Below are 15,356 nucleotides of genomic sequence, written 5' to 3'. Positions count from 1 at the left end.
CTGTCCTGCCCCTAGGTTCTTCATAACCTTTTTTTTTTTAGATTCCATATATTTGTGTTAGCATACGGTATTTGTTTTTCTCTGACTTACTTCACTCTGTATGACAGACTAGGTCCATCCACCTCACTACAAATAACTCAATTGCATTTCTTTTTATGGCTGAGTAATATTGCATTGTATATCTGTGCCACATCTTCTTTATCCATTCATCTGTCGATGGACACTTAGGTTGCTTCCATGTCCTCACTATTGTAAATAGAGCTGCAATGAACATTGTGGTACATGACTCTTTTTGAATTATGGTTTTCTCAGGGTATATGCCCAGTAGTGGGATTGCTGGGTCATATGGTAGTTCTATTTGTAGTTTTCTAAGGAACCTCCATATTGTTCTCCATGGTAGCTGTATCAATTTACATTCCCACCAACAGTGCAAGAGGGTTCCCTTTTCTCCACACCCCCTCCAGCATTTATTATTTGTAGATTTTTTGATGATGGCCATTTTGACTGGTGTGAGGTGATACCTCATTGTAGTTTTGATTTGCATTTCTCTAATGATTAGTGATGTTGAGCATTCTTTCATGTGTTTGTTGGCTATCTGTATATCTTCTTTGGAGAAATGTCTGTTTAGGTCTTCTGCCCATTTTTGGATTGGGTTGTTTGGTCTTTTGATATTGAGCTGTGTGAGCTGCTTATAAATTTTGGAAATTAATCCTTTGTCAGTTGCTTCATTTGCAAGTATTTTCTCCCATTCTGAGAGTTGTCTTTTCCTCTTGTTGATAGTTTCCTTTGCTGTGCAAAAGCTTTGAAGTTTCATTAGGTCCCATTTGTTTATTTTTGTTTTTATTTCCATTTCTCCAGGAGGTGGGTCAAAAAGGATCTTGCTGTGATTTATGCCATAGAGTGTTCTGCCTATGTTTTCCTCTAAGAGTTTTATAGTGTCTGGCCTTACATTTAGTTCTTTGATCCATTTTGAGTTTATTTTTGTGTATGGTGTTAGGGAATGTTCTAATTTCATTCTTTTAAAAGTAGCTGTTCAGTTTTCCCAGCACCACTTATTGAAGAAGCTGTCTTTTCGCCATTGTATATTCTTGCCTCCTTTTTCAAAAATAAGGTGACCATATGTGTGTGGGTTTATCTCTGGACTTTCTATCCTGTTCCATTGATCTATCTTTCTGTTTTTGTGCCAGTACCATACTGTCTTGATTACTGTAGCTTTGTAGTATACTCTAAAGTCAGGGAGCCTGATTCCTCTGGCTCCGTTTTTCTTTCTCAAGATTGCTTTGACCATTTGAGGTCTTTTGTGTTTCCATACAAATTGTGAAATTCTTTGTTCTAGTTCTGTGAAAAATGCCACTGGTAGTTTGATAGGGATTGCATTGAATCTGTAGATTGCTTTGGGTAGTATAGTCATTTTCACAATGCTGATTCTTCCAATCCAAGAACATGGTATATCTCTCCATCTCCTTGTATCATCTTTAATTTCTTTCATCAGTGTCTTACAGTTTTCTGCATACAGGTCTTTTGTCTCCTTAGGTAGGTTTATTCCTAAGTGTTTTATTCTTTCTGTTGCAATGGTAAATGGGAGTGTTTTCTTAATTTCACTTTCAGATTTTTCATCATTAGTGTATAGGAATGCAAGAGATTTCTGTGCATTAATTTTGTATCCTGCTACTTTACCAAATTCATTGATTAGCTCTAGCAGTTTTCTGGTAACATCTTTAGGATTCTCTATAGTATCATGTCATCTGCAAACAGTGACAGCTTTACTTCTTCTTTTCCGATTTGGATGCCTTTTATTTCTTTTTCTTCTCTGACTGCTGTGTTTAAAACTTCCAAAACTATGTTGAATAAGAGTGGTAAGAGTGGGCAACCTTGTCTAGTTCCTGATCTTAGTGGAAATGGTTTCAGTTTTTCACAATTGAGAACAATGTTGGCTGTGGGTTTGTGACATATGGCCTTTATTATGTTGAGTTAAGTTCCCTCTATGCCTACTTTCTGCAGGGTTTTTTAATCATAAAAAGCTTTTTCTGTGTCTATTGAGATGATCATATGGTTTTTATCCTTCAATCTGTTAATATGGTTTATCACATTGATTTGCATATACTGAAGAATCCTTGCATTCCTGGGATAAACCCCACTTGATCATGGTGTATGATCCTTTTAATGTGCTGTTGGATTCTGTTTGCTAGTATTTTGTTGAGGATTTTCGCATCTATGTTCATCAGTGATATTGGCCTGTAGTTGTCTTTTTTTGTGACATCTTTGTCTGGTTTGCGTATCAGGGTGATGGTGGCCTCATAGAATGAGTTTGGGAGTGTTCCTCCCTTTGCTATATTTTGGAAGAGTTTGAGAAGGATAGGTGTTAGCTCTTCTCTAAATGTTTGATAGAATTTGCCTGTGAAGCCATCTGGTCCTGGGCTTTTGTTTGTTGAAAGATTCTTAATCACAGTCTCAATTTCAGTGCTTGTGGTTGGTCTGTTTATATTTTCTATTTCTTCCTGGTTCAGTCTCAGAAGGTTGTGCTTTTCTAAGAATTTGTCCATTTCTTCCAGGTTTTCCATTTTATTGGCATATAGTTGCTTGTAGTAATCGCTCATGGTCCTTTATATTTCTGCAGTGTCAGTTGTTACTTCTTTTTCATTTCTTTTTCTATTGATTTGAATCTTCTCCCTTTTTTTCTTGATGAGTCTGGCTAACGGTTTATCAATTTTGTTTATCCTCTCAAAGAACCAGCTTTTAGTTTTATTGATCTTTGCTATCGTTTCCTTCATTTCTTTTACATTTATTTGTGATCTGATCTCTATTTCTTTTCTTCTGCTAATTTGGGTGTTTTTTAATTCTTCTTTCTCTAATTGCTTTAGGTGTAAGGTTAGGTTGTTTATTTGAGTTGTTTCTTGTTTCTTGAGGTAGGATTGTATTGCTATAAACTTCCCTCTTAGAACTGCTTTTGCTGCATCCCATAGGTTTTGGGTTGTCGTGTTTTCATTGTCATTTGTTTCTGAGTATATTTTGATTTCATCTTTGATTTCTTCAGTGATCTCTTGGTTATTTAGTAGCGTATTGTTTAGCCTTCATGTGTTTGTATTTTTTACAGATTTTTTCCTGTAATTGATATCTAGTCTTACAGCGTTGTTGTCAGAAACTATACTTGATGTGATTTCACAATTTTCTTAAATTTACCAAGGCTTGATTTGTGACCCAAGATATGATCTATCCTGGAGAATGTTCCATGAGCACTTGAGAAGAATGTGTATTCTGTTGTTTTTGCGTGGAATGTCCTATAAATATCAATTAAGTCCATCTTGCTTAATGTATCATTTAAAGCTTGTGTTTCCTTATTTTGATTTTGGATGATCTGTCCATTGGTGAAAGTGGGGTGTTAAAGTCCCCTACTATTATTTTGTTACCATCGATTTCCCCTTTTTGGCTGTTAGCATTTGTCTTATATATTGAGGTGCTTCTATGTTGGGTGCATAAATATGTACAATTGTTATATCTTCTTCTTGGATCGATCCCTTGATCATTATGTAGTGTCCTTCTTTGTCTCCTGTAATAGCCTTTCTTTTTTATTTTTTATTTTTTTTTTTATTTTTTTTTCTGTACGCGGGCCTCTCACCGCTGTGGCCTCTCCCGCCGCGGAGCACAGGCTCCGGACACACAGGCTCCGCGGCCATGGCTCGCGGGCCCAGCCGCTGCGCGGCATGTGGGATCCTCCGGGATAGGGGCACGAACCCGTGTCCCCTGCATCGGCAGGCAGACTCTCAACCACTGCGCCACCAGGGAAGCCCTAGCCTTTATTTTAAAGTCTATTTTGTCTGATATGAGAATTGCTACTCCAGCTTTTTTTGATTTCCATTTGCATGGACTATCTTTTTCCATCCCCTCACTTTCAGTCTGTATGTGTCCCTAGGTCAGAAGTGGGTCTCTTGTAGACAGCATATGTATGGGTCTTGTTTTTGTATCCATTCAGCCAGTCTGTCTTTTGGTTGGAGTATTTAATCCATTTACATTTAAGGTAATTATCGATATGTATGTTCCTGTGACCATTTTCTTAATTGTTTTGGGTTTAGTTTTGTAGGTCTTTTCCTTCTGTTGTGTTTCCTGCCTAGAGATGTTCCTTTAGCATTTGTTGTAGAGGTGGTTTGGTGGTGCTGAATTCTCTTAACTTTTGCTTGTCTGTAAAGCTTTCGATTTCTCCTTCAAATCTGAATGAGATCCTTGCTGGGTAGAGTAATCTTGGTTGTAGGTTTTTCCCTTTCATCACTTTAAATATGTCCTGCCACACCCTTTTGGCTTGCAGAGTTTCTGCTGAAAGATCAGTTGTTAACCTTATGGGGATTCCCTTGTATGTTATTTGTTGTTTTTTTGTTGCTGCTTTTAATATTTTTTCTTTGTATTTAATTTTTGATAGTTTGATTAATATGTGTCTTGGTGTCTTTCTCCTTGGATTTATCCTGTATGGGACTCTCTGTGCTTCCTGGACTTGACTGGCTATTTCATTTCTCATATTAGGGAAATTTCAACTATAATCTCTTCAAATATTTTCTCAGTCCCTTTCTTTTTCTCTTCTTCTTGTGGGACCCATATAATTCAAATGTTGGTGCATTTAATGTTGTCCCAGAGGTCTCTGAGACTGTCCTCAATTCTTTTCATTCTTTTTTCTTTATTCTGCTGTGCACTAGTTATTTCCACTATTTTATCTTCCAGGTCACTTATCTGTTCTGCCTCAGTTAATCTGCTATTGATTCCTTCTAGAGAGTTTTTAATTTCATTTATTGTGCTGTTCATCATTGTTTGTTTGCTCTTTAGTTCTTTTAGTTCCTTGTTAAACGTTTGTTGTATTTTCTCCATTCTATTTCCAATATTTTGAATCATCTTTATGCTGAATTCTTTTTCAGGTAGACTGTCTATTTCCTCTTCGTTTGTTTGGTCTGGTGGGTTTTTACCTTGCTCTTTCATCTGCTGTGTGTTTCTCTGTCTTCTCATTTTGCTTAATTTACTGTGTTTGGAGTCTCCTTTTCACAGGCTGCAGGTTTGTAGTTTCTGTTGTTTTTGGTGTCTGCCCCCAGTGGGTATGGTTGGTTCAGTGTGTTGTGTAGGCTTCCTAGTGGTGGGGACTGGTGCCTGTGTTCTGTTGGATGAGGCCGGATCTTGTCTTTCTGGTGGGCAGAACTGCATCCAGTGATGTGTTTGGGGTGTCTGTGAACTTATTATGAATTTAGGCAGCCTCTCTGCTAATGGGTGGGATTGTGTTCCTGTCTTGCTAGTTGTCTGGCATGTGTTGTCTAGCACTGGAGCTTGCTGGTCGTTGAGTGGAGCTGGGTCTTCGTGCTGAGTTGGAGATCTCTGGGAGAGCTCTCGCTGATTGATATTATGTGGGACCGGGATGTCTCTGGTGGACCAATGTCCTGAACTCGGCTCTCCCACTCAGAGGCACAGGCCTGACACCCGCCCAGAGCACCAAGCCCCTGTCAGCCTCATGGCTGCTAGTGTTGGAGGGTCTCCTGCATAGGTGGGGGGCAGTTGTGGCTCACCACAGGGGCACGGTCACTGGCAGCAGAAGTACTGGGAAGTAGTCCTTGGCTTTAGCCCTCCTGGAGTCTGTCATTAGCCCCACCAAAAAAACTGTCTTTTTTCCATTGTGTATTCTTGCCTACCTGGTCTGTAGATCAATTGACCATAGGTGCATTGATTTATTTCTGAGTTCTCTGTTCTGTTCCATTGATCTATATGTCTGCTTTTTTTGCCAATACAGCACTGTTCTGGTTATTGTAGCTTTTTAGTATAGTTTGAAGTCTGGAAGTGTTATACCTCCAGGTTTGTTCTTTTTCTTCAGGATAGCTTTGCCAATTCTGGGTCTTTTGTGTTTCCATGTAACTTTTAGGTTTATTTGTTTTAGGTCTGTGAAAAGTGTCATAGGTATTTTGATAGAGATTGCATTAAATATGTAGATTGCTTTGGGAAGTATGGCTCTTTTTATCAGCATATAGGTCTTTCACTGCCTTGGTTAAGTTATTCCTAGGTTTTTGTTTATTTTGTTTTTTTGTTTTTGACACGGTTTTATATCGGCCTTTAAAAATTTTTCTCTTTCTGATATTTCATTATTAGTGTAAAGACATGCAATAGATTTCTTATGTTAACCTCATATTCTGCTACCTTACTGAATTCATTATCAGTTCTAATAGTTTTTGTGTGGAGGCTTCAGGGTTCTCTATGTAGAGTACCGTGTCATCTGCAAATAGTGACAGTTCTAATTCTTCGCTTCCAATTTGGATACCTTTTATTTCTTTTCCTTGTCTGATTGCTGTGGTAGGACTTCTAATACTATGTTGAATGGAAGTGGTATGAGTAGGCATCCTTGACTTGTTCCTGAATTTAGCTGGAAGGCTTTGAGCTTTTCACCCTTGAATATTCTGTTGGCTGTGGGTTTGTCATAAATGGCCTTTATTATGGTGAGATATTTTCATTTTGTGAGTTTTTATCATGAATAGATGAATTTTTTCAAATGCTTTTTCTGCATCTATTGAGATGATCATGTGGTTTTTGTCTTTCCTTTTGTTAATGTGGTGTATCACATTGACTTGCATATGTTGAACCATCCTTGTGACTGTGGTATGAATCCCACTTGATCATGGTGTGTGATCCTTTGAAGGTATTGTTGGATTCGGTTTGCTAATATTTTGTTGAGGATTTTGCATCTATATTTGTTAGAAATATTGGCCAGTAATTTTCTTATTTTATAGTGTCTTTTTCTGGTTTTGGTATCAGGGTGATGGTGGCCTCATAGAATGAATTTGGGAGAGTTCCCTCCTCTTTGAGAAGGATAGGTATGAGTTCTTCTTTCTATGTTTGGTAGAATTCCCCAGTGAATCCGTTTGGTCCTGGACTTCTGTTTGCAGGGAGTTTTTTTTTTTTTTTTTTTTTTTAATTAGAGATTCTATTTCACTTTTAGTGATTGGTCTGTTCAAATTATCTGTTCCCTCTTGACTCAGTTTTGGCAGGCTGTGTTTCTAGAACCTTGTCCGTTTCTTCTAGTTTGTCCAATTTGTTGGCATATAACTGTTCATAGTATTCTTTTATTATTTTTTGTATTTCTGTGGTATCAGTTGTTATATCTCTTCAAGTCTTATTTTGTTTGGGTCCTCTCTTTTTTTCTTGGGAGCCTGGCTTAAGGTTTGTTGATTTTGCTTGTCTTTTAAAAAAACCACCTCTTGGTTTTGTTGATCTTTTGTATTTTTGTTTGACCTCTTTTATTTATTTCCTCTCATCTTGATTATCTCCTGCCTTCTGTTGACTTTGGGTTTTGTTTGTTCTTTTCCTAATTATTTTAGCTGGTATGTTAGGTTATTTAGGATTTTTCTTCTTTCTTGAGGAAGGCCTATGTCCCTATGAACTTCCCTCTTAGAACTGCTTTTGTCGCATCCCATAAATCTTGTAAAGTTGTGTTTCTTATTTCCGTTTGTCTTGGCATTTTCTGATTTCTTCTTTGATTTCATCATTCACCCATTGGTTTTTTAGTGCATGTATGTTCTTTACTCTCATTTTCCTGTTTTTGTCTTTGTGGTTGATTTCCAGTTTCATACCATTTTCAGTAGAAAAGATACTTGAAATAATTTCTGTCCTCTTAAGTTTGTTGAGGCTTGTTTTGTGACCTAGTATATGGTCTATCCTAGAGAACATTCCATGCATGATTGAAAAGAATGTATATTCTGGGTTTTTTGGATGTAGCATCCTGTAGAAATCAATTAAGTCCAATTGGTAAATAGTGTCATTTAGTACCTCTGTTGCCTTACTCCTTTCTGGTCTGGATGAGCTGTCCATTGATGTCAGTGGGCTGTTAAAGTCTCCTAGCATTATAGTTAACTTCTCCTTTTATGTCTGTTAGTATTTGTTTTATATATTTTACTTAACTGTTTCTCCTAAATTCATAGAGGCAGAAAGTTATCTACTGTGGTCTTCTTGAAGGATTGTTTCTATGTGAGGACATTCCTGTGTAAACTGTATCCAGTGTCTTTGGTGCAAGGGATGGTTTTAGTATGGATGACAGCCACGTCTTTCCTCTGGGTGTGCTGGCCATTATCCCCTTAATAGGGGATATGGTTGGTGTTGGAGTATCTAAAACCTGTGCAGGGTGTGAGGCAGGGCTTTCTCTCTGCTGTTGCTGTCACTGCCCTGTCAAGGGTGGGGTCTATTTCACAGTTGTTGTAGAAGTCCAGAGGGTTGGGTTAGATCAGGCTCCTGTGTGCCCTGCCCCAAGGAGGTGATTGCTGAAGCAAGTGAGGCCTGTGCAGTCAGAGAGAACCTATGCACTGCCTGTGTAGGTGTTTGTGGTTCTGCTTAGAAGCAGCCCAAGGCTGCATGTTTTCCTCTACTGTATTTGTCCCAGATCTAGTGCAAAGGTATGGCATGGAGGAGTGTTGTGACTGCAGGAATTGAGGTGGCTGCACTGCTGCCTGAGATCTGGGCTGCCTCTGTGGCAATCTTCTCTTAGAATCTAGCACTAAGCTGCAGTGTGGACTGGACATTCCAGCGCACTCTCACTGGGAGACGAACCACTGTGTTCCTGAGTGCTCTGACAATGGCTGCCCCTGCCCCACCCGGATCATACTCTAGGCACCCTGTTCTGTCTCTGCATCGCTAGACCAAGTCTTTTCCCAGGGTTCAGTTGGCCCAGATCTCGCAGGCTGTGGTGTGGAGTGAACAGGGCCGGGGGTGTTCACCCCTTCGGACTGGGAAGTGTAATGAGCCACCAGTGCAAGGCTCTCCGCCCTGATCATTGTGAAGCCTGCACACGTACTCCTCCTGGGTAGAGTCTAGGTTTCTCCAGCCCTTTTCTCTGTCCCAGTGGATTTCCCAGCAGGCAAGGGCACTTCTCACCCCTGTGCAGGACCCCAGGACTGGAATTCAGGATTGTGGCCTAACCTGCTTTCTCCCCAATGCCAGGGTCCACCCATGCCAACCTTCTCTTCCTTACATATTCCTCCCAGGGGCACAGGTCCTGACCTGATGTGGTTTTTTTTTCTGTCCTACCTGGTTTCCTAGAGATCTTCCTTGCAGCTTTGGTTGTACAGTTCTTCTGCCAGGTTCCAGTTAGTTTTCCATGAGAATTGTTCCACATGTAGATATATTTTTGATGTGTGAGGAGGTGAGCTCCACATCCTCCTACTCTGCCATCTTGATCCCCCTCTACTTATTTTTTTGATTGTAAAATTTTGAGTATATTTGAGAGTATCCATTTTTTCCAGGAGAGGTAGTTGATTGCAGTTAATCAAAAGAGAATTTCCAGTTATTTTAAGCACACGTAGGGAGAGGGACTATGTAAGTTGGTTTTTTTTTTTTTTACTATTGATTATGAGAATAGTCAGTTGAAAAAATGTTTTTACAATCCTTTCAAAAAGTATAAAGTTCATATAATATATGAACATATATTTATTTCCATAGTTGCAAACTAAACATTTAAAAGATGCAGCTACTACCCACACACTTATGATCAGTTAATCTATGACATAGGAGGCAAGAATATACAATGGAGAAAAGACAGTCTCTTCAACAGGTGGTGCTGGGAAAACTGGACAGCTACTTGGAAAAGAATGAAATTAGAACATTCCCTTACACAGTATACAAAGGTAAACTCAAAATGGTTAAAAGGCCTAAATATAAGACATGAAACCATAAAACTGAGAAGAGAACATAGGTGAAACAGTCTTTGACATAAATTGTAGTAACAGGAGAGCTTAGTCATTAGAAAAGCAAAAGTAAGAAATATTTAAGCCTTATTTTATGCCTTTAAATTTATAGTATAGTCAACATTAATGTATAGTTCAGTTTTTAACTTCTCATGAGAAAAGGGTATTTACCATGCTTTTGGGTATTTTATATATTTATAGAACTTTATCTGCATTAAGATACTTCAGCAGTTTGTGTTATTGTTTACAGCAGAACTATTCACTCGCTGAACTTGATGAGAAAATTAGTGCCCTCAAGCAAGCTCTGCTCAGAAAATCAAGAGAAGCAGACTCCATGGTGACACATCACCTTCCATGAAAAACTCCTCATTGTCATTTTACTTTTTTAGACATGTGTGTATAACTTACTTACATATCCACTTAATTAATTGCAGTGTATTTATTAATGTAGATGTCCCTCTGAAATCAAGGTGAGTCCACTTGGCAGCAAGCAATCTTCAAATATTCCAGTGTACTTTAAAATAGTTAATGCATTGAAAATAGCATTGTTGGAATTTATTCCCTTCTGTTTTAAAGGAGGTACTTTGGAAATTGAAAAACTTAATTTGAAAGTACATCTTCATGTGTATGTGTGTGTTTACCACAGAAAGGTTTATTTTGAATAGTGATATTTAAGAAGACTTTATATTTGTAACATTGATATTAACCAGTTTTAGTTTAAACCAGTACTTTGTACATAATAGGCATTCAATAAAAATTTGAAGTGAGTTTTAAATGAATGCATATATTCTTTTCTAAGTGCCAATTTAATCTAAATAGTAGATCATACCTTTTATCCCCTTATTGACTGTGTGACCTTAACAAGTTACTTAATTTCTTTGTGCCTTAATTTCCTTATCTGTAAAATGTAGGATAATATATCCTACATTTGTTATGAACAGTTGTTGAAATCATGCATGTACAGCTTTTGAAACTGTCTGGCCTAAGAGAAGTGCTTAGTAAACGTTAGCTATTACTATTGACTAAAACCAAGTGTGTCTTTGGAAAGTAATTAAAATGTTACAACTTATATAGTCCCTCTCCCTTGAGAGCCTCACCTTTTTGGAGTGCCCCAGTTTTATATTAGGCAGTACCTATATTTCCATAGTTGCAAACTAAACATTTAAAAGATGCAGCTACTACCCACACACTTATGATCAATTAATCTATGACATAGGAGGCAAGAATATACAACAGAGAAAAGACAGTCTCTTCAACACGTGGTGCTGGGAAAACTGGACAGCTACATGGAAAAGAATGAAATTAGAACATTCCCTCACACAGTATACAAAAGTAAACTCAAAATGGTTAAAAGGCCTAAATATAAGACATGAAACCATAAAACTCTGAGAAGAGAACATAGGTGAAACAGTCTTTGACATAAATTGTAGCAATATTTTCTTGGGTCAGTCTCCCAATACAGAAGAAATAAAAGTGAAAATAAACACATGGGACCTAATTAAACTTGTAAGGTTTGCATAGCAAAGAAAGCCATCAACAAAAAGACAACATACAGAATGGGAGAAGATACTTGCAAAGATGCAACTGATGAGGGGTTAATATTCGAACTATTTAAACAGCTCATAGAATTCTATCAAAAAAACCCAGTCCAATTAAAACATGGGCAGAAGACTTGAATAGACATTTTTCCGAAGACAGAGATGGGTAACAGGCACATGAAAAGATACTCAACATCATTTCTCAACTAACTACCAGAGAAATGCAAATCAAAACTACAATGTATCACCTCACACCGGTCAGAATGGCCATCATCAAAAAATCTACAAACAATAAATGATGAAGAGGGTGTGGAGAAAAGGGAACCCTCATACACTGTTGGTTGGGATGTAAATTGGTGCAGCACTGGGGACGTTCCTTAAAAAGTTAAAAATAGAACTGCCATATGATCCAGTAATTCCTCTCCTGGGTATATATCCAGAGGAAACAAAAACACTAATTTAAAAAGATTCATGCACCCTAATATTTATAGCAGCACTATTTACAATAGCCAAGAAATGGAACCAACCTAAGTGCCCATCAACAGATGATTGGCTTAAGAAGATGTGGTATATATACACAGTGGAATATTACCTGGCCATAAAAATGAAATAACTGCCATTTGCAGCAACATGGGTGGACCTAGAGAATATCATGCTTAGTGAAGTCAAACAGAGAAAGACAAATACTTATGACATTGCTTACATGTGGAATCTAAAAAAATACAAATGAATGTAATACGCAAAACAGAAACAGACTCACAGACCTAGAAAACAAACCTGCCATCATCAAAGGTGAGGGGGAAGTGAGGAGGGACAGATTAGGGGTATGGCATTAACAGGAACTATGTGTAAAATAGATAAGCAACAAGGATTTACTGTATAGCACAGGGAATTATACCCTTATCTTGTAATAATCTATATTGGAACATAATCTGCAAAAATAATCACTATTCTGTACACCTGGAACACAATATTGTAAATCCACTATACTGCAGTAAAAAGAAATGTTTTTTTTAAAGCAGGTATAATCAAGGAGCAGATGTTTAGCTCAATAATTGTTTGGTTGCAAGAATCAGAAATCTACCTAAAATAGCTTGTAAAGCCGAATTGTTAAAAAGCATCAGAAACCTGGAATTTAATTGCAGGAAGTATAGCTTGACAGTGTGGCATCCAGAAAGTTACCAGTGGTTCGGTTCGTCTCTTTCTCTGTGTCTCTAGCTGCCTCTGGCTCTGCCTAGTTCTGTCTCTGTCCCCTACCCTCCCTGTTTTCTGCTCTCCCTCTCCCTCTGTGTCTCTTTCCCTCTGTCTTCCTCATTCTTTTTCTATTACACATAAGCATCTATGCATCTGCTTTATTCTCTCTCTGTGAACTGGTTTCTCTGAAGGCCTCTTCATTTCTGCTTCCTCACATGGGTGACATGTTAGCCCTGTCTCCATCACCTTGGCTTGTTCATGCCTTTGAACTTCCATGGTGCACACTCTGAACCCAGCTCTATAGAGCCTCGCAACTCCATTGACCCCTGCTTGCTTACCTGTCTTTGTATCTTAGTTCAGGTCCTCAGAGACTGAATCTCAGTGTCATCAGGGGTCTCAGTCAGTTGTGGCCAGGATGATGGGGCAGGACCTCTTCATAGGAATATGCACTGTACACACAGTCTTGTACCATGTTTGTGGAAGCCTTGAAAATGGGGTCACCTGGTAAAAAAAAACAAAATGGGGCTTTAAAATCATTCCCAAGAACTGCATGTGGACAAGTTGTTTCCACTAATGTCTTACCACTATATGTCTTCTCTGCAGAACAAACTTATCCTTCAAGATAATCTTGCCTAATGTCATCCAGTATTAAAGGTACAGCAACAAATGTCTGCCCTTCAGTCTCTATCCAGTGCTTGTAATCACCATCCTGACAGAATGACCTCCTCTGGGTTTATTGGCACACTGTACTACGATCACATCAGCAATACAGTAGGAAAAACCTCAACAAAAATGATCGATGAGAAAAGGAGGATGACTTAGAGGTGGGGAAGAAACCTAGAAAACAGGATCATATACTGGTCACTAGTCTGCCCCTAAATAAATACCACATATCTGTTTCTTGGCTCTTAACAGTAGAATATGTTCCTAAGTCATGTCTGACAGTCCTAGGATCTGGCCATTAGAAGGATTTCCTTTTTCTGTTACCCTTCAGACTTACTCTTCTGAAGGACATTAGAGAGTCCTCCTCTCTACAGTAAGTAATGTCTGGTGCCAGCATCCTTTTCTGCTTGAGTCGGAGCCTCCAGAAGAGGCCGTTGGCGTGAGTTGGTATAGTTGCTTGTTTAAGACAGGTTCTTCTGGTGATAACTACCCAGTATTTCAGTGGGCTTCCAGTCATTGTCTTTCTTGAGTGCATCACTGACTAAAAGGTGATGCCAAGAATTTCTGGGGTGGGCGGGGGGAGGGAGTAAGCTTGCTCCCTTAATCACCAGGCCACCTAATGACCACTCCCTTCAGGATTTTTGTTATTCAGCTCTTCTTAGACCCCATTATTCTTAATGGCTCTGTCCTCAAGAGAATAAAGGAGGAAAAGTGACTTGAAAGAGGATTGTAGGACAGGAAGCACTTCTTCCCTAGTCTGCCCTTAAAAATCCCTCCCCTCCATAGGTTACATTCCAATCTAGGGACGTGTTTTACTAGGGTTTGGAAATTGGGGGCTGGGGGTAATAGGCATGCTTATCCTGTGGAAAAGGGCTGAACTAGTCTAGCTATCATCCTTTCAACTGCTAGGCTCCTGAGCCCTGAGCTTTTCCAAATTCATGAATAATATCTGGATCTTACCTTCAACAATCTCAGCAGAAGAGAATTCCCTTTATGAAACATCGATATGTAATTTCCTGCTTTTTCCTATCTACTTTTAGCCAGACAACCTGGTACAGAAAACTCATTGCCACTGACTTTTAATTATGTCCAAAGGCAATTAACACATTCCTACATTTCAACATTTGATTACTTAAATCTGAAGCTTTGGCTTTAGTGACATGTGGCTTGGGCCCAAGAGACTTTGGGCAGTTGTTTAGGTATTTTGCCACCTCTTACTTCTATGCCACCCGTTTTCAATGGAATTGGGAATTCTCTCTCTCACCCCTGCCTTTACCCCATCCCTCTGCCTTGACTCCACAGCTAGTTCTACATAGAGCCTATTACAATCCTATTCCTGGCACTGATTTCTGTTTTAGGGATTTCTTGTTTCCAAGAAACAGAGAACCAATTCTGACTTAAGTAAAGGGGTGTCGTTATAAAGAACGTGAATAATTCAAATTGGCGGAAGTTCAGCCAGGATTGGTTACCCTCTTGCCCGCACTGGGGCATGTTGTCTAGATTCTGCATACCTGCTTCACTCTGTTTGTAGCTTGGCTTCTCCGAAAGATGTCTTCTTTCCTGCCTCTTTGCAGTTTGATTTTGCTCGAGACTTTGGGCTCCATGGCGCTGTTAGCTTAGACGTAGCCCTTTGGTTCCAGTGTCTCGTGTTTGTTTCTTATGATTCAAAATCTGGAAAAAGAGGAATTCATATTCTCAACTTGGGTCAGCTGTCCACACTTGGGCCAGTTATCTTTGGCTTGAGTGTTAGGACCTAGAAGAACAAAAATAGCCACACTTGCCCAGCCCTATGGGGAAAGAAAGCATGGGCTGGGAACTCTGCCCCTGTGATCTCTGCCGCTTTATAAAGTTTTTAGTTCTTTAAGAAGTACTTTTTTGCCTGTTACTTTAACTGAAAATGTTTTATGATTGTTAACCCTAGAGATACCATCTGGGTCCACTGGACAAAATTTTAGTTTTTGTTTTGTTTTGAGCAACTAACTATTTATAAGCATTGATATTTCATGACTTCTACTTTTTCTTAATATTCTCCCAGGAATAAAGAGAAAATCTACCTTTTAAAAATATAATAAAATTCATTATATCTTTCAATCCCTATGCGTGTCCATTGGACCCTTTTATAACTCTAAGATACATAATGGAATCTCAGTGACTTAATTTTATTCAATTTTTCCTACATCTTTTGAGATATTTTACTATTTCATTAGCTCAGGAATTATTTAATCATTACTAATTAATTATACCCATGTAATTATTTTACAATAAATGATCACTA

At 38.6% G+C, this 15,356-nt stretch overlaps 1 protein-coding gene and 1 long non-coding RNA gene across 3 annotated transcripts in view; one reads left to right on the top strand and one right to left on the bottom strand.

Moving 5' to 3' along the window:
• Window positions 1-10,465, top strand: part of MBIP (MAP3K12 binding inhibitory protein 1) — a 43,452-nt gene extending 32,987 nt beyond the window's left edge. The window contains exon 9 of one of the 2 annotated variants that reach the window (XM_082617797.1): window positions 9,940-10,465. In XM_082617797.1, the coding sequence (XP_082473923.1) occupies window positions 9,940-10,044 (105 nt within the window). In that variant the 3' untranslated portion in view covers window positions 10,045-10,465. Of the gene's footprint in view, window positions 1-9,936 lie in introns of both variants that reach the window. The other variant, XM_082617796.1, reaches the window with a different exon arrangement.
• The window catches only part of LOC309802337, a 104,132-nt gene that overhangs the window by 17,525 nt on the left and 71,251 nt on the right, over window positions 1-15,356 (bottom strand). Inside the window, exons 3-4 of the long non-coding RNA XR_014293765.1 lie at window positions 14,593-14,752; window positions 12,757-12,919 (exon numbers count right to left, since the gene is read on the bottom strand). This is a non-coding gene — a long non-coding RNA (uncharacterized lncRNA). The remainder of the gene's footprint in view (window positions 1-12,756; window positions 12,920-14,592; window positions 14,753-15,356) is intronic.

Source organism: Mesoplodon mirus, assembly GCF_964341445.2.
Source record: "Mesoplodon mirus genome assembly, chromosome: 4".
Classification (NCBI taxonomy): Eukaryota; Metazoa; Chordata; class Mammalia; order Artiodactyla; family Ziphiidae; genus Mesoplodon; species Mesoplodon mirus.
This window is presented reverse-complemented; position numbering and strand designations above follow the sequence as displayed.